Source organism: Aquarana catesbeiana, linkage group LG09 (assembly GCF_042186555.1).
Source record: "Aquarana catesbeiana isolate 2022-GZ linkage group LG09, ASM4218655v1, whole genome shotgun sequence".
Lineage (NCBI taxonomy): Eukaryota > Metazoa > Chordata > Amphibia > Anura > Ranidae > Aquarana > Aquarana catesbeiana.
This window is the reverse complement of record NC_133332.1, coordinates 195862571-195888103: the sequence shown is the minus strand read 5'-3', so window position 1 is coordinate 195888103 and position 25533 is coordinate 195862571. Positions and strand designations below refer to the sequence as shown.

General features: G+C 40.9%; 1 protein-coding gene across 1 annotated transcript in view; it reads right to left on the bottom strand.

The window, feature by feature from the left end:
- Positions 1 to 25533, bottom strand: part of SLC16A2 (solute carrier family 16 member 2) — a 476284-nt gene that overhangs the window by 20259 nt on the left and 430492 nt on the right. The window contains exon 5 of the mRNA XM_073599494.1: positions 7831 to 8059. Within this exon, the coding sequence (XP_073455595.1) occupies positions 7831 to 8059 (229 nt within the window). The remainder of the gene's footprint in view (positions 1 to 7830; positions 8060 to 25533) is intronic.

The following is a 25533-nucleotide window of genomic DNA, read 5'->3' as shown; positions in this document are numbered from 1 at the left end:
CATGGCAGGCCGGCCAGCGGGGCCTGGGCCATCACCTGTAACCCAGAGCTTCAAATCCCCATGACGGCACCAATCAACCACTCGTGTCATGTGCGTCGCCGTGTGGTATAGAGCAGGGTCTGGGAAGCCAACGCCTCCCCTCAGTTTCGGCCTTAGTAGCCACTCCCTACTAATGCGTGGATGTTGGCCGAACCAGAGAAACTTGGTAAATGCTGAGCGCACAGCATTAAAGAAGGTCTGGGATAGTTTAACAGGTGGGGCTTGTAGTAAGTACAGGAGTCTCGGCATTACATTCATCTTCAGCAGTGGCGTCTCAAGCTTTCATATTTAGGGGGGGCACATGGATGGGGGGACCAAGACAAAAGTAGGGGGGCAACTATAAAATGCAATTGTATATTATATATATATATATATATATATATATATATATATATATATATATCCTGGGGCCCTTTACTACGATTCCATAACGGCCCTTTCACATGTTCCCCACATGTTCTGGGGCCCCCTCCCCCTCAGGGTGGCAGAAAACAAGAGATATATGCATACCAAGAAAATATAAGGGTCCAAAGCAGTGGGAGAACTATCAGGGTTGCAAAGGTTGTCTTGCCACCGGGCCCTGGTGTTCTGCCACTGTGGGGTTCCCCAGCCGCCTCTTGCTGTCCTGCCCCTGCTATTGACAGTGCTGGTTTGGCATCTCTTGGAATTTACAGGCTGGTTCCCCTGTCCTAAGGACGGGAGAAATCAGTCTGTTTTTTCAGTAACGGAGAGTCCTGGTGGAGTCCTTCCTGCAACTCGCTCTTCTCCCTGCCAATGAGGATGCAGGGGAAGGAGCAGATCGGGCGGCCGTGGTTGTGTGAGTGTTCGCATTAGTGTCAGCAAGCAGAGGGAGGGGGGAGGAATCACCCGCAGAAGCTGACTGGGGACGCTCTACCTCCCGCCTTTTTGTAAAAAAAAAAAAACATGTTTTTTTAATTGCGGGGGGGGGGGGGGGTATGCACATGGTGGGGCACAGCGTAATGTTGGGGGGGTCAGGGCCCCATCTGGCCCCCCCTAGGGGCACAATTGATCTTCAGTACATTGCAATGCCCAAACCAAGACAGGGCAAGGGAGTCCCATTTCTTGAGGTCCGGAGTGAGCGTTGATAGGAAGGGTTGAAAATTCAGGGGGAAGATGTCGTTTAGGTTTGCGGGAATACTGGTTCCTAAATATTGGATAGAGTGGGTGGCCCATTTAAATGGGAAGAAGGGGCATATACCTGACGGGGTTCGGCCTGTTAAATAGATATTACGCGCTTAAGATTTTTGGAGGTTAACTTTAAAGTTGGAGAGAGTTCCATATCACTTCAATTCTTGTAGCAATGAAGGCAGAGAAGTTATAGGTTTGGTGATAAAGAATAAAAGATTGTCTGCATACGCTGCTACTTGTCTTGTACTTTTATGATTAAGATATTACATGTTTTGCTATTATTGCCTCATACGCAGAAAAGAGGATTCCTATCAAATCCTTACTGACACGGATGAGTTATGGACTATGTAACCAATATAGATGCAGGACAGGCATTCACTGAATAAATTAAACATGTAACTTGAATAACTTGCACATAAATGGAAATTAAAGGAGGAGCTAATAAGAAGGGCCTGTCAAAGTATCAAAGACTTTAGAACCACCAAGTTTTAATAATTGTACATACAGTAACTCACAAAAGTGAGTACACCACTCACATTTTTGTAAATATTTTATTATATCTTTTCACGTGACAACACTGAAGAAATGACACTTTGCTACAATGTAAAGTAGTGAGTGTACAGCTTGTATAACAGTGTAAATGGTCTGTCCCCTCAAAATAACCTATTATATCAAAATAATGACAAAGAACTCTCTGAGGATCTGAAAAAAAGAATCGCTGCTCTACATAAAGATGGCCTAGGCTATAAGAATATTGCCAAGACCCTGAAACCGAGCTTCAGCATGGTTTGTCAAGACCATGCAGCAGTTTAACAGGACAGGTTCCACTCAAAACAGGCCTCGCCATGGTCGACCAAAGGAGTTGAGTGCACGTGCTCAGCGTCATATCCAGAGGTTGTCTTTGGGAAATAGATGTATGAGTGCTGCCAGCATTGCTGCAGAGGTTGAAGGGGTGGGGGGTCAGCCTGTCAGTGCTCAGACCATTGACCGCACACTGCATCTAATTTGGTCTGCATGGCTGTCATCCCAGAAGGAAGCCTCTAAAGAAGATGCACAAGAAAGCCCACAAACAGTTTGCTGAAGACAAACAGACTAAGGACATGGATTACTGGAACCATGTCCAGTGGTCTGATGAGACCAAAATAAACTTATCTGGCTTAGATGGTGTGAAGCGTGTGTGGCGGCAATCAGGTGAAGAGTAAAGAAAAAAGTGTGTCTTGCCTACAGTCAAGCATGGTGGTGGGAGTGTCATGGTCTGGGGCTGCATGAGTGCTGCCAGCACTGGGGAGCTACAGTTCATTGAGGGAACCATGAATGACGACATGTACTATGACATACTGAAGCAAAGCATGATCCCCTCCCTTCAGAGACTGGGCCGCAGGGCAGTATTCCAACATAATAACGACCCCAAACACACCTCCAAGATAACCACTGCCTTGCTAAAGAAGCTGAGGATAAAGGTGATGGACTGGCCAAGTATGTCTCCAGACCTAAACCCTATTGAGCATCTGTGGGGCATCCTCAAACAGAAGGTGGAGGAGCACAAGGTCTTTAACATCCACCAGCTCCGTGATGTTGTCATGCAGGAGTGGAAGAGGACTCCAATGGCAACCTGTGAAGCTCTGGTGAACGCCATGCCCAGGAGGGTCAAAGCAGTGTTGGAAAATAATGGTGACCACACAAATTATTCACACTTTAGGTCCAATTTGGGCATTTTCACTTAGGGGTGTACTCACTTTTGTTGCCAGCTGTTTAGACATTAAAGGCTGTGTGTTGAGTTATTTTGAGGGCACAGCAAATTAACACTGTTATACAAGCTGTACACTCACTACTTTGCTACAATGTAAAGTGTCATTTCTTCAGTGTTGTCACATGAAAAGATATAATAAAAATGTGAGGGGTGTACTCACATTTGTGAGATACTGTAATGTTGGGTCATCAGCACAGTCAAAATTTCTAGTCCGTCTACAAGTTCTTAGTCTAAAGATTTAAAAGAACCTTGAATATTCCTTTTACAGCGATCTCTTGTCTTTTTTTCTGTTTATTAATTGTTCATTCTCCCCTAGTCCCTTTATACTCCCCCCGCCAAACAAAAAACAGCCTTAAATGCTTTGCAAAATGTAGCCATGCAAATGGCATCTTCACCATCCAGACATCTTACCTCCTCACAAACAATGAACAACATAACATAAACTATGTTTAATAACCCCATGCTTTTATTTTTGAATATCATCTGTAGCAGGGCGGTACCTTGCCAGGATCCAGGTGTAATAAACAGCCGGTTCACTAATGAGTCACCTGGACCAAGGCTCTAGGCTCCCAGTTGGAGACGACTCCACCCTGCAGACAAGGAGGTCTGGGGATGAGAGTCAGTAGGGCTTCACCTAGGAGAGAGAGGTGGGAGCCAATGTAGCACGAGGCTACTTGCTGTACACAGAGACAGACCAGGGCCCTAAAGTGTAAGGCCTGAGCTGGACAGCTGCGTTTACAAGCCAGGAGGGCTGAAAATCAGTATTTCAGTCCTTCTACCAAAGCAAATGAATACCCCTGTGAGGGAATCTTCTGTGTTTGTTTTGAACTTTCTTTTAAATAAAAGTGGGCAAAACCAGCCCTGAAGCGGATAAAAGCGAGTAGTGGTGTCCTTAGGGCTCTACACTTGGAGTGAATCCCTGACACATCCCTTACTAGACTCTTTTTACTGCTTGCCTCATTACCATAGGTCATAGACTATAGCTGACTAGTGTAGCTTTACCTACAACAGAATCAGTTCCTTAAGGCAAGTAGGCCTACCAGTATTTGTTTTTGCCCCCTGGATATAATGCACAATGCTATAGTTGCTGGCCAAGAGGTGGCACAAAGATAAAGTCATTCCAGTGGTCCTTGGAAGTGCCATGCATGGATGGATGTTTTTAGATAGAGCTGGGCCTGTTGCTTAGCAACAAATACACCAAACAGGGGGTGTGTGGCCACCGTCCAATCAGTGTGAAGGTGGCTTTCCTGTACAGGTCGGTAGTTTGCTTATCAACTAATGCACAGATCCTGGGGTGGATCACTGGTGTGTTGTGAAGGCTGGCTATGAGAGCTGTCATGAGATTGCGTCGGAGAGGTACAAGAGACACACTCCTGACATTATCCTTCTTCTATGGAGGGGCCCCAGGACCCTTTGGCTAATAAGAAACTTTCACCAACTCCATCCTGAATAAATAGCTCCAATCTGTGTGGATAGAGGAGGCATTTCCTATGTGAATAAAGATGTCAGCAGCTTAGAGGAGGGAAGTTTAGCCAGTGGAAGGAAGTGGGCCATTTTACTGAAGCAGTCAACAGTGACCTAGATAACTGTCTGTCCATTTGAGGGAGGAAGAGCCACAAATAAGTCCATAGTTAGATGAGTCCAAGGACGCTAAGGGCCTGGACCTAAATGACTTGGAACAGGCACATGTCTTCACAGGTTTAAACCGGAACTAAACTCCCAAAAGGAAGTCAATTTCACTTTAACCATCCCCAGCTGTGCAAGCAAAATTGCAGGATTTTTTTCCCTTTCCTATTTTTTTTTTAAATTTTGTTTTAATTGTTGGCCCAGCCCCTACCACCATTCTGGCTTAAACCAGAATGACGTGTACTTGGAGCTGGCTGTCTACACCTGGAAGAGGCAGCCAGCTGAAGAGGACTGAGATGGCAACGTGGGACGCGCTATGTGGCACCCAAACATTGGATTGCAGTGGGACCATACTGGATTCACTGTGTGGGTGAGTATGTGCTTTGAAGAGCACTACAGCACTACACATAAGTAGAAAAAATGTGGGGGAAGGTGGGGGAGGGTAGTACCGCTTTACTCTAAGAGGGTATCCTTGTGGAGGGTAGCCCACCAAAGGTTGCAAGAAACTAAATAAAGTGTCATGATGATACATGGGTGTCTTGCCAACTTGAAGTCATGTGCTTCAGGTAGCACCTTGAACCTGAGGTGAGGTGGCACAGATAATTTCCTCAAAAGGTAAACTGGTAGAAGCTTTCGGCTGTGCCTCAGATATGGAGGCAGAGAGCTCAAGGGAAAGAGAAGCTACAATCTAAGCAGGAGGCAGAATGCTTGGGAGGTACAGAGTTAAGCTGACTTGATGTATTCTAATTCCAATACCAAAATGGATGGTAAGTCTCATCCAGCCAATGTTACCACTCCTCCAAAGTCCACTTGATGGCTAAAAGTTCATGATTTCCAATGTCATGGTTAAGTTCTGTACTGGAGAACTTGCACTTAGAAAGTTTAGCATACAAGGAGGGTTACCAGAGCTTGGATAGAACCTCACACACATATTTACATTGCTCTATTCTGCAAGGAAGGAAGAATAAATTAAGATATTGTACAGGGACGAACTGGTTCCAAAACTCATGGAAAAAGTCTTAACAAATTTCTAGAAAATAGTTGTCGCATTATGTAAGCCAAATGTCATTGCCAGTTACTTATAATGTCCTTCACTTGTATTAAGTGAATCTTCAATTTATCACCTTCTTAAATATGTATCAGGTTATAGGCCCTCTACAACTGCAGAAATTTAGCATTAGATACTACGTTTGGAATGGGGATCTTCAGAGTAGGATAATTAACACAAGGCCAAAAGGTTTTGTCCTATTTTTTTTCCAAGAAAAAGAAACCATTCCTTGCAGGGGAAGTAGAACGAGCAGTTGAAACCCCTCTTAATATTCTCCTGGATGTATGATTTCATCGCTTGAGCCTCAGGATTGGGAAAAGAGAAGGCCCGACCCCTTGGGAGAATTATATCTGGCTGTAAGTCAAACAGAGCAGTCGTACAGGTGGTAAGAAAAGAAAACCAAGGTGACCTTTTTAAAAATGATTTCACCAAGCTCTAAGTAACAAGGTGGGAGAGCAGAAGCATGCAGGCTGGCCAGGACCTTAGTGTTCTTCAGGCAGTTTAAGTCTGTGTGTGGATTATGTAACCTAAGTCGAGAGTAACCAAAGAAAAGAAGATAAGCAGGGGAGGCCATCAAGAAGAAAAAGACTTCTAGTGAAGAATGCAGAGCGACCTGCACAAGGACAGAGGAGAATGGTCTACTGCAATGATAGAAAAGGGGCTTTACTAGAGGACTAAAGGGACCAATATGCATAACCCAAGATACTGCGCAAAGAGGTTGCTGGGTAACCAAAGTCTACAAGGGATTTGATGGTAAGCTGAGCTGGAACAAACAGTTTAGGGTTGAGCCCATATTTCTTCAGACTTTGCTTCTTACTGCCCCAATAAGGTGGGAAACACCAGAGTGATCTTGGCCACTGCAGTGTAGGCAAAGTCCCAGTGTTATTCTGGTTTCCCTTTAAGGATATAAACAGGTGACACCAATGTGCAGGGGTTTCTCCTGAGATTAGAAAGTGGGCCCTGGGAGGTTCTGCAGAAGAGACACAGATGAGAGGGAGGCACTGGTCTACCCTAAAGGTTAGTTGCATGGCTTCCTCTAAGGTCATGGATTAGGGATAGCATATCAAAGAGTGTTTAATGGAATACGCCATCTCCAGCTTGAACTGACACTGCAAGGCAATTCTATCAGATTTCCAACAGCAGAATTCTGAGTAGTGTTGCTCAGCTGTACATCTTCCTTGCTTTTCTGTGTGGGTTCAGACAGGGTCATCACAGAGGAGGCCAGTAGCCTTAAAAATTCTATCTACAGAAGACACTACTGAATGGGCAGAGAAAAGATTTTTAAGTACCTGTGGTACTTGACAGATGTTTCAGCAGATGAGTAGCCAATAGCAAAATTCAGAGGCCAGCAGAGTTCGGTAATGTAATCCTGGGCCAGGCAGGTGCTGTGGCCGTTCAGAGAGGAGAGAAGTTGCCGCTAGAGTTGAGCTTGATGTGTGGTAACAGATATGCTAAGCGGGGGACATGTGGCCACCATCCAATTGGCATAGAGGAGACCTCCTACCCAGGCTGGCTGGGGTTGCCTAGCAATGGACACGCAATCCAAGGACAGATCACTGGCGTGTTGCAAAGACTTGCAATAGAAAGGGGAATGAGAAACTCCTGACAACCTCAAAATTAACACACAACTATAGTTTTGATGTTTGATCTATAGTTTCTTGGTTTTAACTTGCCACTTCTTAAATAATAGTAGAATGACTGTGGAACTGTCCGTGATATAAGAAAAAAAATGCCTTGTTGGAGAATTTACTTCCTTTCACACTAAGAGGAGGAGGGTCACTGAGCCAGATAATTTGGTTACATTAATTTTGCCTTTGCGTTATCTTACCTCTTCCTATGAACCCAAGGTTCTTTACCCACATAATGTTTGCTTGCCTGCAATTGCATTACATTTCATTAAAGGGTTATCAAAATCCAGGAATAAAAATTTAATATATTGCACCTTACCAGTCTAGAAATATAAAATGTCTAATATAATTTCCTTTTTCTTTAATTTTCACCTTCACCTGCTAGCAACACACTTTCTGTCCTAGGGTGACAACGCGAAATGTACTGCGTCTAGAGGGAAGCAGCATGTCACCCTTGGTGGCTCTCATAATTTTGACTAATTAAGAGAAGAGAAGGGGGGGGGGACATCTGTGCTTACAGAAATGTTTTTTTTTTTAAACACAAGAGTTTGTGGCATCTGCTGTATTTCATTTCATTGCCTAAAACTAACCTGCAATTGGAGGCCCAGCAGTCATTGGAATGGACATGAGCCCCAGGACATAACCAATAGCTTGGGAGGCTTGCATAGGACCCACCAACTCAAACGCAATAGGGCTCATCATGCTGATTAGGAATCCATCACTCAAGCCAAGGAAAAGGCAAACAACAATGACACTCTCAAACACTTGGCACAGGGGCAACATCATGGACAGAATTCCCAGTAGCAGAAAAGAGGCCACCTGAAATGAAAAAAGTGCAGGTGCAATAAAAAAAAAAACAAAGTTTCACAGGATTAGTTTAGGATATGGAAGCAGCTTAAAATACAGTATAAAAGTAAGCAATCTACATGGATACAATGTAATGCAATATGAGTAGTTAAAAAAAAAAAAGTACATTTTCTAGAAACAAATAATTTACGGGAAACAGTGGTACATTTGATTGGTTATGTGAAATTTCTTACTACACAAGATGAGGTTTGCAGCTAACAGACCACTCTGCGCCAAATACAACATAAGAGTTTAGAACTGCCCTGGCAGGACAGGCTGTTAGCTGCTGGAATTATGAGCAGTGAAAAACTGAGATTAAACACTAATCCTAATGACTCTTTACTCTAGTGCAGATGTTTCCCTACTTCATCCCATAGGAGAACTGCAAAAATTCCTAAGAAAAAAAAATGCCATGAGCAAACCAGTGATATGTAGCAGTTCTAAGATAACAGATACAATCTAGAGGAAGTTAAGGCCCGTATACACGATATGAAAATCGGATGGAAAAATTTGTACAACAAGCTGTCTGCTGATTCTCGGATCGTTAGTGCGGTGCTTTAGACAGATTACACTTTTTCGTCAGACAAAAGCTGGATCTGCAGATTATAACATTTTTGTCGGATGTGAACTCAACATCCGATTTTCGTTTCATTAGTACGGTTGTCGGACAAAAAAAAAAATCATAAGAGCAAGACTACGCATGCTCAAAAACGAAAGGATACATACAAAACTTTTCAACACATTACGTCACTTCTGACGTTGTATTCTGTCATACTGAAATGTTTGTATTGTGAGTAACCTCTTCTTCAAACCAAAACCTTGGGTCAACCTGCAATTTTACAGTTAAACAAAATTCAAAGGGATATCCTTACAATAGATTGTACATCTACTTAGCTTTTGGAATTCTGAAATTAGTTGCTCTCTCTATACTGGGATCAGACTGTTATGAGCCGGCTCAGTCCTGTAGATAGCGAAGGGATCCAATCAAAGAAACTCCTGTTGACAGAGCAATCGGCTGTTCAGCTGCAGAGACTGTGGGGCTGATTTACTAAAACGAGAGTGCAAAATCTGGTGCAACTATGCATCAGATTCTAACTTCAGATGGTTCAATTAAGCATTGAGAAAAAAAAAAAACCTGGAAGCTGATTGGTTTCTATCCAGAGCTGCCCCAGAGTTCACACTCTCCAGTTTTAGTAAACCAACCCCAGTGTGACAATGCAAGGTCATAAATACTCTGCTTTGCCTATCTGTCTGCCTCTGATGTTATCCACAGATTTCTGGGGAAGATACACCAATTCAAAGTATTATTTCACAGTTTATGGACAATGCAAAGGATTTGTATGTAGTTTATATAGTCTGTTAGTATTACAGTATGTTAAATATTATTTGGGGTAATGCTAGAGAAAGTGGTGTATTATTTGCAGTTTGATTTTCTGTTATTTTTTAATCTGTGTTATTTATTCTATGTTGCATTTTAATTGTATGGATGGTTTATTAGAGTGTAATTTTAATTTGTTTTATTTGGTGCTAATGGCAGTTATTGGTAATTTTGTTGTGTCTTGTTCTGTTCATTAGAATAAGAAAACACTGCGCTCTAATAGCAAAAATAAAATATATGTGAGCCAGCAGCTGCATACATTGTGACAAACAATAACTGGTAAATGGGAAAAAAATGCAGCGCTAAGAAGTAATAGGAAGTTAGGGTGTAGTGAAACAATTAAGTAAGAGATGCTGTACTGAACAGTAAAGCATATGTGCAAAAACCATAAGTGAAATGAAATGAACAAACACAGTATAAAGTGTCCACATATGGTAAATGGATGATTCCAAACTCAAATTATTAAGAGGAACTGGTATGGACCAAAAAATGATGTGAAGCTAGAAAATAAAGTCAATGGTGCACGGTGTGAATCTGTGACTGAGTCAACAACGGGGTACAGAACTTCCGTAGCTGTAAACCAACATCTCGATATGGGGCATCAGAATGAAAACATCAGGAAGTAAGATAAGATGGGTACTCTTACCAGATGACGTGGACTCCACTGTCATATGACATGGAGTCAATGGTGCATGGAGCCAAACCTAGGCTGGAAAACGATATCCGGAACGGTGGAACCTCTGTCTCCCTTCTTGACTTCTCTGGTGGGGTGAAGAAACATCAGGAAGGGCCGCCAACTGGATATCAGCCAATAGACCTCAAGGATGTGTTCCAAGGAGAAGCCGGGGACAGATTTGATCCAGACCCCGTGATGGAAGTAGGGCTACTGGAAGGCAGTTTCTTGCATCGGGATAATATGCAAATAAAAAATAAAAAGCTTCTGCATAGTGCAGGTAAACCAGGGATTTTTATTTCTAAAAATACCATACAAAAAAATGGATAAAAGTGATCACAATTAAAATAAAATCTAAGCAGCGCAAGGAAGGGGAGATCGCCCGACGCGTTTCGACCAAGGGGGTCTTCAACAGGGGCCCCTGTTGAAGACCCCCTTGGTCGAAACGCGTCGGGTGATCTCCCCTTCCTTGCGCTGCTTAGATTTTATTTTAATTGTGATCACTTTTATCCATTTTTTGTATGGTATTTTTAGAAATAAAAATCCCTGGTTTACCTGCACTATGCAGAAGCTTTTTATTTTTTATTTGCATATTATCCCGATGCAAGAAACTGCCTTCCAGTAGCCCTACTTCCATCACGGGGTCTGGATCAAATCTGTCCCCGGCTTCTCCTTGGAACACATCCTTGAGGTCTATTGGCTGATATCCAGTTGGCGGCCCTTCCTGATGTTTCTTCACCCCACCAGAGAAGTCAAGAAGGGAGACAGAGGTTCCACCGTTCCGGATATCGTTTTCCAGCCTAGGTTTGGCTCCATGCACCATTGACTCCATGTCATATGACAGTGGAGTCCACGTCATCTGGTAAGAGTACCCATCTTATCTTACTTCCTGATGTTTTCATTCTGATGCCCCATATCGAGATGTTGGTTTACAGCTACGGAAGTTCTGTACCCCGTTGTTGACTCAGTCACAGATTCACACCGTGCACCATTGACTTTATTTTCTAGTTTCACATCATTTTTTGATCCATACCAGTTCCTCTTAATAATTTGAGTTTGGAATCATCCATTTACCATATGTGGACACTTTATACTGTAGAAAATAGTAAAAACCTTCGCGCCAGTGGTGTCGATAGCAGATAATATATATGAATTACATATACTGGTGATACATCTAGTAAGAAAACATTCCCAACAATAAAGAAAATTTGTGGAAATATATAAACAATCAGTGTAAGCTGCTCCCCAATTTTTGAATAATCAAAAAAAAAAAAAAAATAGATAATCAAAAAAAGGAATGTAAGGAAGATAGGGGGCGCTAGATACCATATTATTCAAGTGCTCTAAATAAATAAATCTCCTGCATTACCAAAAAAATGGAAATGTAAGAAAGCTAGGGGGCGCTAGATACCATACTATTCAAGTGCTTTAAATAAATAAATATCCTGCATTACCAAAAAAATGAAAAACATAATAATGACAAATCATAATTAGATTACACATTGGAGTGCCCACAATAGTGAAAAAAATATATAGTGATTGATTGTCCACATAAAAAAGTGTTTTGAAGTGGTTGAAATGATATCTTTCAATAATATCCCAATCTTGTTGCTGTAAACGAAAGGTTTTCCATCACCAAAGGAAAATAAGAAAAAGGAAAACACCTCGAAGTAGTAGATATCTGCTTACCAGATACCAATGACTCCTTTAGTTAAAAAGAGAGTCACTAGCGCTTGTGCAGGGTTGTGCCTGCTCACATGGATGGCCGGACTGTGGTTGGTATTATAGGCATGGATCGTTCCCATCAAGCTCATTCAAGATAGGATAAGGATACATAGGAAACAAAAACAGTCTCCATAGCGTAAAACCATTTATTAAAAAAATAAACAAATTAAAAAGCCAAATGGCCGCTTACATTGGTGGGTGCCTACCCGGCACTGGGGCTGCTTGCATGTCAGGGTGACTTCACAGTCAGAAAAAGCCTTTCATGTCTCCTCCACGCTGGCGTGCGTTCCAGCTTACACAGGGGGGCAGCCAAAGGATCCGGATGTTGTTGGGTGATAGGACATGTGACCACGTACCGCTCCGACGTACGTTTCGTAGTGAACGTCTTCAGGGAAGCGTACGTTGGTCACTGGAATGGTGGTTTTTATTAGGAACAGGAAGGGGGCGGGTAATTAGCAAATGGGCCACAGGAACTGTGCTCATAGCAATAAAGTTGGAAAGTTCAACTATGGTCTGGAGCATTAGCTCCATCTTGTGGATATTTACTATATTGTTCACAAAAAACTCCTTAATTGAAAACGAATGTGACTTTTTATTAGGAACAGGAAGTGGGCGGGTAATTGGAAAATAGACCACAGGAACTGTGCTCATAACAATAAAGTTGGAAAGTTCAACTATGGTCTGGAGCCTAGCTCCATCTTGTGGATATTTACTATATTGTTCACAAAAACAATAAAACTCCTTACTTAAAACAAATGTGACTTCATATCAAACATCTCCTAAGTGGAGACGACATGTTGTTATAGTCCCCCTACTGGTTAAAAACAGGTAGGTGAATCCACCCATATAGGCGGTGGGGAAGTGAGAAAAAATATATAAGTGAATAAAATTAATGGTGGTGTTTTTGTAGAGAGAAAAGGGGGGGGGGACTCATGTAACCCTGCATTCTATAACAGCCCCAGTCTCGGTTTACATACAAAATTGATTACAAAACTAAATAGCATTTATTAAACCTTAAAAGGCTGCAATATAACCTATCCCCGTCTGACTCGAATAATAAAGGGGACAAAGAAGAGGGGGGGAAAAAATATTCCATCTTGCACCCTGGACAGCTATCTCTGACCTCAACCATAATACAAGTGGTGCCTAACTCACTCACATGATCTGAGGTGGACAGATAATGATATTCCTAGACACTCCTGGATTCAATCATTTGTAAGAAAACAATTAAGGTCCAGATCTATATTCATCCCATGTGGTTGCATAGTCCGTAATTTATAAAGCCAGTACGTTTCATTCCTAGATATTGCCCTTTTCATATGGGTACCTCTCCAATCCCTAGAGATTTTGTCAATCCCATAGAATGTACACAGTGATGGGTCACTATCATGGTAAAGTTTGAAGTGTCTTGATACACTATGGTTAGGGTATCCCTTTTTAATATTTGTTAAATGTTCATTTATTCTTACTTTCAGTTGGCGTGTGGTTCTGCCCACGTATTGAAGGGAGCATGGGCATTCCAGAACATATGTTACGTGATCAGAATCGCATGTGATGAGAGGTTTAATATCAAATTGTTGTTGTGTTACTATAGATTGGAACTGGGTCTTCTTTTTCTTGGTACCTGGTTTTCTGGTTATTTTACAAGCATTGCATCTAGTGCAATAGTGAAAACCAGAACCATCCAGAAAAGTGGGAGGTTTCCCGGGGGGATCTGGTACGTTTGGAGCCAAACGATTCCTAAGGGTAGGGGCTCTTCGGTAGATAAACTTAGGTTTATTGGGCAGGGAAGACTGGAGATCTTTATCTTTGAGTAGGATAGGCCAGAATTTTTTGAAGATACCTTCTACTGTTTTATATTGGCGATGAAAGCCCGATATGAACGCACAGTCACCCTTATATTCTTTTTTTGGTTTAGGGACCAATAGGGACTGTCTGTCCATATTTGCCACCTGTGAGACCAATTTTGTCAAGATATGGGCGGGGTATCCCTTTTCTCTAAATCTAGTGGTGAGAATTGCTTAAGGAATTAAGGAGTTTTTTGTGAACAATATAGTAAATATCCACAAGATGGAGCTAAGCTCCAGACCATAGTTGAACTTTCCAACTTTATTGCCATGAGCACAGTTCCTGTGGTCTATTTTTCCAACTACCCGTCCACTTCCTGTTCCTAATAAAAAGTCACATTCGTTTTCAATTAAGGATTTTTTTGAACAATATAGTAAATATCCACAAGATGGAGCTAATGCTCCAGACCATAGTTGAACTTTCCAACTTTATTGCTATGAGCACAGTTCCTGTGGCCCATTTGCCAATTACCCGCCCCCTTCCTGTTCCTAATAAAAACCACCATTCCAGTGACCAACGTACGCTTCCCTGAAGACGTTCACTACGAAACGTACGTCGGAGCGGTACGTGGTCACATGTCCTATCACCCAACAACATCCGGATCCTTTGGCTGCCCCCCTGTGTAAGCTGGAACGCACGCCAGCGTGGAGGAGACATGAAAGGCTTTTTCTGACTGTGAAGTCACCCTGACATGCAAGCAGCCCCAGTGCCGGGTAGGCACCCACCAATGTAAGCGGCCATTTGGCTTTTTAATTTGTTTATTTTTTTAATAAATGGTTTTACGCTATGGAGACTGTTTTTGTTTCCTATGTATCCTTATCCTATCTTGAATGAGCTTGATGGGAACGATCCATGCCTATAATACCAACCACAGTCCGGCCATCCATGTGAGCAGGCACAACCCTGCACAAGCGCTAGTGACTCTCTTTTTAACTAAAGGAGTCATTGGTATCTGGTAAGCAGATATCTACTACTTCAAGGTGTTTTCCTTTTTCTTATTTTCCTTTGGTGATGGAAAACCTTTCGTTTACAGCAACAAGATTGGGATATTATTGAAAGATATCATTTCAACCACTTCAAAACACTTTTTTATGTGGACAATCAATCACTATATATTTTTTTCACTATTGTGGGCACTCCAATGTGTAATCTAATTATGATTTGTCATTATTATGTTTTTCATTTTTTTGGTAATGCAGGATATTTATTTATTTAAAGCACTTGAATAGTATGGTATCTAGCGCCCCCTAGCTTTCTTACATTTCCATTTTTTTGGTAATGCAGGAGATTTATTTATTTAGAGCACTTGAATAATATGGTATCTAGCGCCCCCTATCTTCCTTACATTCCTTTTTTTGATTATCTATTTTTTTTTTGATTATTCAAAAATTGGGGAGCAGCTTACACTGAATGTTTATATATTTCCACAAATTTTCTTTATTGTTGGGAATGTTTTCTTACTAGATGTATCACCAGTATATGTAATTCATATATATTATCTGCTATCGACACCACTGGCGCGAAGGTTTTTACTATTTTCTACTGCTTGAGTTTGAATAATTTGGATTTAAACTTGTTACTTATCGCAGCCATGGATGTATTTAATTTTAGGCAAAATAGACAAATTAACGTAGAAGAGATTTTCCAACAAACATCTACTAATAATGTAGATTTGGAAAAGGGATTCAAACAACTCAAATATGACACTGAAAAACAAATTAGGCTGTGGTGGGATATTGCATCTCTGGAGATGTATATAGGTAAAAATTTAACCCCCAGAAGTTTAAGATGGGATGTTAGCCCCAATGATGGAGTGGAGGATTTGAGACTACTCGATGAGTGGTACCAATTCTTCAACGCCTGTGAACAAAAACTAATGCAAATGATGGTAAGAAGGCGCGAAGCCAAAAAAGCTGTCTTGGAATCTAAGATCAAAGAACTCAAGACAACTATGGAACCACTTATGTCCTCTAAAGAGTATTTAGACAAGGCTAAGGAATTAAACACCCATCTAGCTAAATATGATGGGGAAATCAAAGATAAAAAGCTCAAAAAATATTTTAGAGATACTAAGGACTATGAAGACAATAGGGTATACAAATGGCAACAAAATTTACAGCTGAACCCGTCCCAAGAACCAACAGTGGAGAGGGAAGTTGAAGTACACAACACTGTAGCGTCTATGGTAGCCCAAAGTAAAGGGGACCCCAATACACCCCACAAAAACAATAGGACAGCACGTGGTCCTATCAATTACCCTAAGGGGAATTCTCACACATACCCTACCACTTACCATTCACCATACAGGGGACCTAACTATAACAGACCCCCCCCCCTACTGACTATAGACCCCCAGACTATGGTTACTATGCCAACAACCGCAATCAGTACCCATCAAGGCCCCCAAGGGGAAACTTTAGAGGTAATTTTAGAGGGAGACCAGTACACAACCCCTATCCACACCAGGGAGGGGGGGAATGGAGGGACTGGAAAGAACCATACAGAATCCCTTCCAACTCACAACAAAACTATATAGAAAGAGTAGAAAGAGAGGAAGAAGAGGCAGAGGGAGGAAGAAAAAGGAAGAGAAACAACTAAAAGCAGGATTATTCAATTTAACCACCATAGAATTTTCGGAGGCAGAATTGGAAGTCTTGGTACAGGGACTAAAATTTGCGCCAAATAAGAACATAGATAAGTTCAATCTGTTCGTAGATATTGAGAAATATATAAGGAAACTAAATATCAGGAAACATTTTGCAGGGCAAACCAGCAACACTAGGATTCAGGAAATAACAGACCCTTTTGTACACAGTAATTTGAAAAATAATTCGGTGTTCAATCCCCAAAAGGGTTTCCACCACCACATAGAAGTATTCAAGAGTATGGTCCAAGATGAAGTACGACAGATTGAAATATCACAACATAGAAACAACCAGAGAATATGGGAGGGAATAAAAAAACTGGAAGAGAACAAACAGATAGTGGTGAGACCTGCTGACAAGGGGGGAGGTTTGGTAATACTAACCAAAGAAAACTATAATACAGAACTAAGGAGACAGTTGAATGACACCTCAACGTATAAAAAGCTTAAAAGTAACCCTACCCCACAACTGAAACAACAACTATTAGATTGGATTAACCAAGGTACCAGTAAACAAATATTAACTCAGAAAGAAGCAGATTATTTGAACCTAACTACACCCAGAATTCCAGTACTCTACATAGTACCAAAAATACATAAAGATAAGGTAAACCCACCAGGCCGTCCAATAGTGAGTGGGATTGGCTCTCTGTACTCTAGGGTGGGGGAATACCTCGACACTTTCCTCCAGCCTCTAGTCCCACAGAGCCAATCCTATCTCAAAGATAGTCGAGAACTAATTACACTGTTACAATCCACCATCATCACGGACCAAACCTTACTAGTAACAATAGACATCGAGTCTTTGTATACAAACCTTCGCCAAACAGATGTGTTAGAAGCAGTGAGGTGGGCTCTCACCAACCAATCCACCCTGAAAAAATCACAAATCAAATTTTTGATTAAAGGATTATCTATGGCCATGGGGAATAATTATTTCTGGGCATTAAATGAATACTACAATCAAATTGGCGGTGTAGCCATGGGAGCCCGCTATGCACCTAGCGTGGCGAATATTACGTTAAATAAATGGGAATCAGAGACCATTTTCAAAAACAGACCTCACTCACTTCTTCTGTATAAAAGATACATAGATGACGTGATGATTCTGTGGGAGGGAACCAAAGAAAGTTTTAACAAGTTTTTGGAGAGTATGAATATGAATAAGTACAATCTAAAGTTCACAGCGGAGTACAGTTTGGCCACGGTGAATTATTTGGATCTAACACTCTTCAAACAAGGTGATCATATTAGTACAAAGACTTTTTTTAAAGAAACTGACCGTAACGCATATGTCCCTACACACAGCTGTCACCATCCGCAATGGATAGGAGCTGTACCGAAAGGGCAATATATGCGTATACGGCGAAATTGTGCTAATATCTTGGATTATTTCACACAAGCAGCAATTCTCACCACTAGATTTAGAGAAAAGGGATACCCCGCCCATATCTTGACAAAATTGGTCTCACAGGTGGCAAATATGGACAGACAGTCCCTATTGGTCCCTAAACCAAAAAAAGAATATAAGGGTGACTGTGCGTTCATATCGGGCTTTCATCGCCAATATAAAACAGTAGAAGGTATCTTCAAAAAATTCTGGCCTATCCTACTCAAAGATAAAGATCTCCAGTCTTCCCTGCCCAATAAACCTAAGTTTATCTACCGAAGAGCCCCTACCCTTAGGAATCGTTTGGCTCCAAACGTACCAGATCCCCCCGGGAAACCTCCCACTTTTCTGGATGGTTCTGGTTTTCACTATTGCACTAGATGCAATGCTTGTAAAATAACCAGAAAACCAGGTACCAAGAAAAAGAAGACCCAGTTCCAATCTATAGTAACACAACAACAATTTGATATTAAACCTCTCATCACATGCGATTCTGATCACGTAACATATGTTCTGGAATGCCCATGCTCCCTTCAATACGTGGGCAGAACCACACGCCAACTGAAAGTAAGAATAAATGAACATTTAACAAATATTAAAAAGGGGTACCCTAACCATAGTGTATCAAGACACTTCAAACTTTACCATGATAGTGACCCATCACTGTGTACATTCTATGGGATTGACAAAATCTCTAGGGATTGGAGAGGTACCCATATGAAAAGGGCAATATCTAGGAATGAAACGTACTGGCTTTATAAATTACGGACTATGCAACCACATGGGATGAATATAGATCTGGACCTTAATTGTTTTCTTACAAATGATTGAATCCAGGAGTGTCTAGGAATATCATTATCTGTCCACCTCAGATCATGTGAGTGAGTTAGGCACCACTTGTATTATGGTTGAGGTCAGAGATAGCTGTCCAGGGTGCAAGATGGAATATTTCCCCCCCCCCTCTTCTTTGTCCCCTTTATTATTCGAGTCAGACGGGGATAGGTTATATTGCAGCCTTTTAAGGTTTAATAAATGCTATTTAGTTTTGTAATCATTTTTGTATGTAAACCGAGACTGGGGCTGTTATAGAATGCAGGGTTACATGAGTCCCCCCCCCTTTTCTCTCTACAAAAACACCACCATTAATTTTATTTACTTATATATTTTTTCTCACTTCCCCACCGCCTATATGGGTGGATTCACCTACCTGTTTTTAACCAGTAGGGGGACTATAACAACATGTCGTCTCCACTTAGGAGATGTTTGATATGAAGTCACATTTGTTTTAAGTAAGGAGTTTTATTGTTTTTGTGAACAATATAGTAAATATCCACAAGATGGAGCTAGGCTCCAGACCATAGTTGAACTTTCCAACTTTATTGTTATGAGCACAGTTCCTGTGGTCTATTTTCCAATTACCCGCCCACTTCCTGTTCCTAATAAAAAGTCACATTCGTTTTCAATTAAGGAGTTTTTTGTGAACAATATAGTAAATATCCACAAGATGGAGCTAAGCTCCAGACCATAGTTGAACTTTCCAACTTTATTGCCATGAGCACAGTTCCTGTGGTCTATTTTTCCAACTACCCGTCCACTTCCTGTTCCTAATAAAAAGTCACATTCGTTTTCAATTAAGGATTTTTTTGAACAATATAGTAAATATCCACAAGATGGAGCTAATGCTCCAGACCATAGTTGAACTTTCCAACTTTATTGCTATGAGCACAGTTCCTGTGGCCCATTTGCCAATTACCCGCCCCCTTCCTGTTCCTAATAAAAACCACCATTCCAGTGACCAACGTACGCTTCCCTGAATACGTTCACTACGAAACGTACGTCGGAGCGGTACGTGGTCACATGTCCTATCACCCAACAACATCCGGATCCTTTGGCTGCCCCCCTGTGTAAGCTGGAACGCACGCCAGCGTGGAGGAGACATGAAAGGCTTTTTCTGACTGTGAAGTCACCCTGACATGCAAGCAGCCCCAGTGCCGGGTAGGCACCCACCAATGTAAGCGGCCATTTGGCTTTTTAATTTGTTTATTTTTTTAATAAATGGTTTTACGCTATGGAGACTGTTTTTGTTTCCTATGTATCCTTATCCTATCTTGAATGAGCTTGATGGGAACGATCCATGCCTATAATACCAACCACAGTCCGGCCATCCATGTGAGCAGGCACAACCCTGCACAAGCGCTAGTGACTCTCTTTTTAACTAAAGGAGTCATTGGTATCTGGTAAGCAGATATCTACTTTATACTGTGTTTGTTCATTTCATTTCACTTATGGTTTTTGCACATATGCTTTACTGTTCAGTACAGCATCTCTTACTTAATTGTTTCACTACACCCTAACTTCCTATTACTTCTTAGCGTTGTTCTGTTCATTGTTGTGATCTTGTTTTGTCTTTGTTGAGTGTGACGTGTGTTGCAATAATTTCCCTTTGGAATTAATAAGGTATTCTGAATCTAAAATACTAAAACACTTTTCCTTCCATGTATTTGTATTTTGTTCTGGTACGTTTAGGGTACAGTTAGGCTAACCATGAACATAAGCTCAAAGCCCAAAAAAAGGTAACTTCCATACAAACATTTGTTCGTGTATGAAAATTTGTAAGAAAGATCTTCTGCGATTCTGTCTCGGTTGGTTGATTGAAAAAAAAAACAAAAAAAAAACTTGCAATTTCCTGCATCCACACAAGTGATATGGATGCAGGGATCTACCCACTGTGCTATTGTATTCTGCAGCAGGAACTCACACCCCCCTTCTCAATTAGAATACACTGTTAAGCTGGTAAAGTGCAAGACTGTTTGATAGTCAATGACCAGATTCTGTTGATCAGAGGGCTAAACATGGAATGAAATTTGGTTGGTTCCTGCTGAACTGATGGAATTTCCATACATGTGTACCTGGCTTTAGGGTAGAGTAAAGTGAGAGTGGTATTAGTGTCACCTTCTTTTTCCAATAGGACTTGATTTCTAAGCAATTTCGGCAAAACCACAAGGTCACAATTTCTTGCTCTTCCCTCTGATAAATATGTAAAGGGGATTACTTTTCTAGATATTTTTCCCAACATTCAGGCACACCAGAGCCTGCCAAATAAAACATTGTGCCAGAGCGCCAGCAATGAAAAACTTTACGCCCTATCAGATGTACTGCCAGGCACGTAGATTCATTTTGCACATGGCAAAAGTATACTCTTAGGTTCATAAATGTATACAACTAAACAAATTAAGAACAATCTATGACAAAAATTGTTGAAAAAAAAATAGCATTTGCCTTATTTTATAGTACACGTGTAAAATATAAGAGTAAAAACAGAACATAGATGTAAGATAATGTTCACACTGATGCAAATTTACAGCGTGTTTGATGCATTTTAGGAACACACAAAAGCGTCCTGTGCGCGCTGACCGCGGGTGAGATGCAAATTCCTATGGTGCAGTGCGAATTTTATCTTCATAGGCTTCAACTGAACTTGCAGTAAACTCGCAACACACAGTTCACATCTCTGCGAATTGTTCACTGTCTGCCTCCTGAAATTCACACCTGTCCACCTCAAAACGCAAGACAAATTCGCACCTCACACAGGACAAAAAAATGGATCAAATTTGTAGTACATCTCATCGCAGTAATGTGAACCTAGGCTAAAGCTTTTGCTATATGCTAAGAATAACTTCATTTAGTAAACTGAAATGTGCATGCTTTTTTTTGAGACCAAGTATCAAACATAAAATATAAAAAATGCAGGTTCAGTATCCTTGTAATAAGAACAAACAGGATAATGTACTTAGTTTTATCTAGACAACAACAATTTCTATTTGCAAAAGTCTGTAGGAGAAACTGAAGGAAACCGTTCCTTTTCACTTTGTTAAAATGTAAAAAAAAAGTTTTTCAAACATCAATCCAAATTATAGTTTACGTCAGTGGTTATCAACCCTGTCCTCAGGGCCCACTAACAGTCCAGGTTTTATGTATTACCTTGGGGAGATGCAGACTAGAATACTGCAATCACTGAGCAGCAAATGATATCACCTGTGATGTATTTCAGTTATCTTGCAAACCTGGCCTGTTAGTGGGCCCTGAGGACAGGGTTGATGACCACTGGTTTACATACTTGATAAGTTACCAAATTCACAATAAAATATTCAGCATTAACATTACAGTATTTGCCGTTAATAAAACACACTGCCCCAACCTGCAGCTATTAGCTGTGCTTATTTTGTCACACATTACTATATCTAATAGTTGGTTGGCAAAACAGGTTTATATTACTACTATATATTAACACAGTGTTTCTCAACTCCAGTCCTCAAGGCGCACCAACAGGTCATGTTTTCAGGATTTCCACTATTTTGCACAGGTGATTTGATCAGTTTCACCACCTTAGTAATGACCACAGTCGTTTCGTCTGAGGGAAATCCTGAAAACATGACCTGTTGGTGCGCCTTGAGGACTGGAGTTGAGAAACACTGCATTAACAGACCCTTGTCACTTTTATTTATATATAAGCTGAAATTGTTACTCCAGAGGTAAATACAACTGACTGGGGTTTCAAAAAGTACGATTAGTAACTTGGCATGAATTTGTTGTTTGTCTTGAATTTGTAGCATGACACGTTCAGTTAGGCAAGCCTTACATAACACAGAAATAAACCTTTACCAAAACATTTTAAAGCTATAGGTATATAATGGATATAGGCTGAAAGCGCACACTCTCAGGTTTAATTTGAGGGTTTGTACATCCAAATCAGAGGAATGGTTTAGGAATTACAGCTCTTAAGAATAGCTACCCCCCCCCCCCTTTTTCAAGGGACCAAAAGTAGTTGGACAATTGAATCAAAAGCCGTTTCATGGCCAGGTGTGGGCTACTCCTTCATTATTTCTTCATCAATTAGGCAGGTAAAAGGTCAGGAGTTGATTCTAAGTGTGGCATTTGCATTTGGAATCTACTGCTGTGAATCTACATCATGTGCTCAAAGGAGCTGTCCATGCAAGTGAAACAGGCCATTGTAAAGCTTCAAAAACAAAACAAATCCATCAGAGGGATAGCAACATTAGGAGTGGCCAAATCAACAGTTTAGTTCATTCTGAGGAAAAAACGCACTGGTGATCTCAGCAACATAAAAGGGCCTGGACGTCAACGGAAGACAACAGTGGTGGATGATCGCAGGATCCTCTCTACGGTAAAGAAAAACCCATTCACAACATCCAGACGAGTGAAGGACACTCTCAAGGAGGTGGTTGTATCATTGTCAAAGTCTACAATCAAGAGAAGACTTTACGAGAGCAAATAACAGAGCCTGAAGAATAGAAAAGCCAGATTACACTTTGCCAAAAAACATCTAAAAAAGCCAGACCAGTTCTGGAAAAGCATTTTTTGGACTGATGAAACTAAGATTAATCTGTACCAGACAGGGAAGAAAAAAGTGTGGAGAAGGCTTGGAACAGCTCTTGATCCAAAGGACACAACGTCATCTGTAAAACACAGTGGAGCTTGAAGTGTGATGGCATGCATGGCTTCTAGTGGCTCTGGGTCATTGGTGTTTATTTATGATGTCACAAAAGACAGAAGCAGCCAGGTGAATTCTGCAATGTTTAGAGATATACTGTCAGCCCAGATTCAGCCAAATGCAGCAAAGTTGATTGGACGGCGCTTCACAGTACAGATGGACAATGTTCCAAAACACACTGCAAAAGCAACCCAGGAAGGAAAAGAAGAGGATTATTCTGCAATGGCCGAGTCAATCACCTGATCTCAACCCAACTGAACATGCATTTCACTTGCTGAAGGCAAAACCAAAGGCAGAAAGACCCACAAACTAAGAACAACTGAAGACCGCTGCAGTTAGAGCCTGGCAAAGCATCAGAAAAGAGGAAACCCAATCTTTGCCTGAAGTCTGGAATCCATGGACATTACCAGTCATTGCCAGTAAAGGATTCAACAAAATATTAAAAATGAACATTTTCATTATGGTTATATTCATTTGACCAGTTACATTTGAGCCCCTGAAAATGGAGGGATTGTGTATAAAAATGGTTGCAGATCTTGAAATTTGTGCTTGACATTTATGTTCAACCCCTTTAATTAAAGCTGAAAGTCTGCACTTCAAATGTATTTGGATTGTTTCGTTTTATTGTTATTCTGGTGGCATACAGAGCCAAAAGTATAAAAATTGTGCCTGCGTCCTAATTATATATACACCTTTGTGGGGTCCTGAGGAAGCAGAGTAGTCCTGTAAAACACATAAACCCTTTTTCAAGCAATGTGTTCAGTGCCAATATCCATGCACTGGTAAATTCTATGTATATACAGTGCATTTACACAGTTTTATTGAAAAAAGGGTATGTCTTCTTGGCATTATTAGGTTTTAAGCAAATTGTTTCTATTTAATAAAAGCTAATATACAGTATGTTTATATAGTTACACAGTCTAAATCTAGAATTCAAAGTTTCATGGGTTGTTTACTACTATCTAAAACTGGGGGTGCCGACATACACCTTTTAATTACACAATTACAATTCTTATTAAACCAGGCTACCTTTCTAAAGTGGTAGTAAAGCCCATGTAATGATTTATACAGTAAGGCTCTCCTAAACGTGCACTGTTTAGGAGATATTTTACTAATATTCACTGCGCTCTCAATGGATGGCGTGCTGTCCATAGAGAGCAGTGCCTGCCACGCGCATGCACAGGAGTGACATGATCGTGGTTCGCCCAGTCAAATGGCCGCAGCCCGCAAACCCGGAAGGAAGACCGGGTGAAGATGGAAGCCTCAGAGGAGCCGGGACAGTGCTCTGCTGGAGGGTTTTGTTTTCAGGTAAGTCTTTTATAATGTGCTAGTATGCAATGCATACCATCACATTATGCTCTTAATTTGGAGGGAGAAGAATTTTTTGTTTCATTTTTAGCGGTTTACTACCGCTTTAACCTCTTGAAATTCAACTTTATATTCTGGACAGTATACGGATGAAAATACAAAGCTCCCTTTATTTAACATTTACGTACATATGTGTGCATGTACCTAAAGTGTAAACAGGTGTAAAAGAAATTTCCTCAAGAAACCAGGAATCTCTTGGACTCAGGACCATTTTATGCCTTATTCCCGTTTTCTGCAGCCTCCACGTGAAAACTGCTGGCTTTTATGTGTCAAGCTATACACATCACTGATTTATATCCCCAAGTGTTCATTTTGTGAACATGAAATACACTTTTAATGAATATTCAGTTATTTCTGGGGAATTGAAAACCAATAAAATATTTTGCTGTCTGTACCCACATGTCATGATTTAATGGTCTTGTTATATAGGGTCTGGGCTCTCGACCCATTACACGTCAGCGGTATAAAATTTCCTGTAACCTATACAGCCTCTTATAAAACCTCAGTCTTTGGCTGGCCAAGAAACTTGCTAAACATAGCACTTCATTTCCAAAATCCAGCAGGGACCTTCTATACATTGTAACTCTGGATAAAGAAATGAACCCTATAAATTACAATGCAGCAGCTGCACCACATAAAAGTGAGATATTCACAATATGCCTCAGTTAACAAAAATAAAAAAAAGGAGCCTTAAGAAGAACTAACCATTTCAAGACTATTTTGCAAAATTTTCAATCTTAGACTGGAATACTGCTAGTAACGTGTGCATGGAAAATGGTTTAACTGATAATTCTCTCAAAAGTGCAGATTAATGAACTTGCTGTCAATGCATTTTCCAATGGTTTTAGCACAGGAAGGACTGCTTAGACTACAATTTACAGAGTTTGAGGCATTAACAAGTACAGTGAG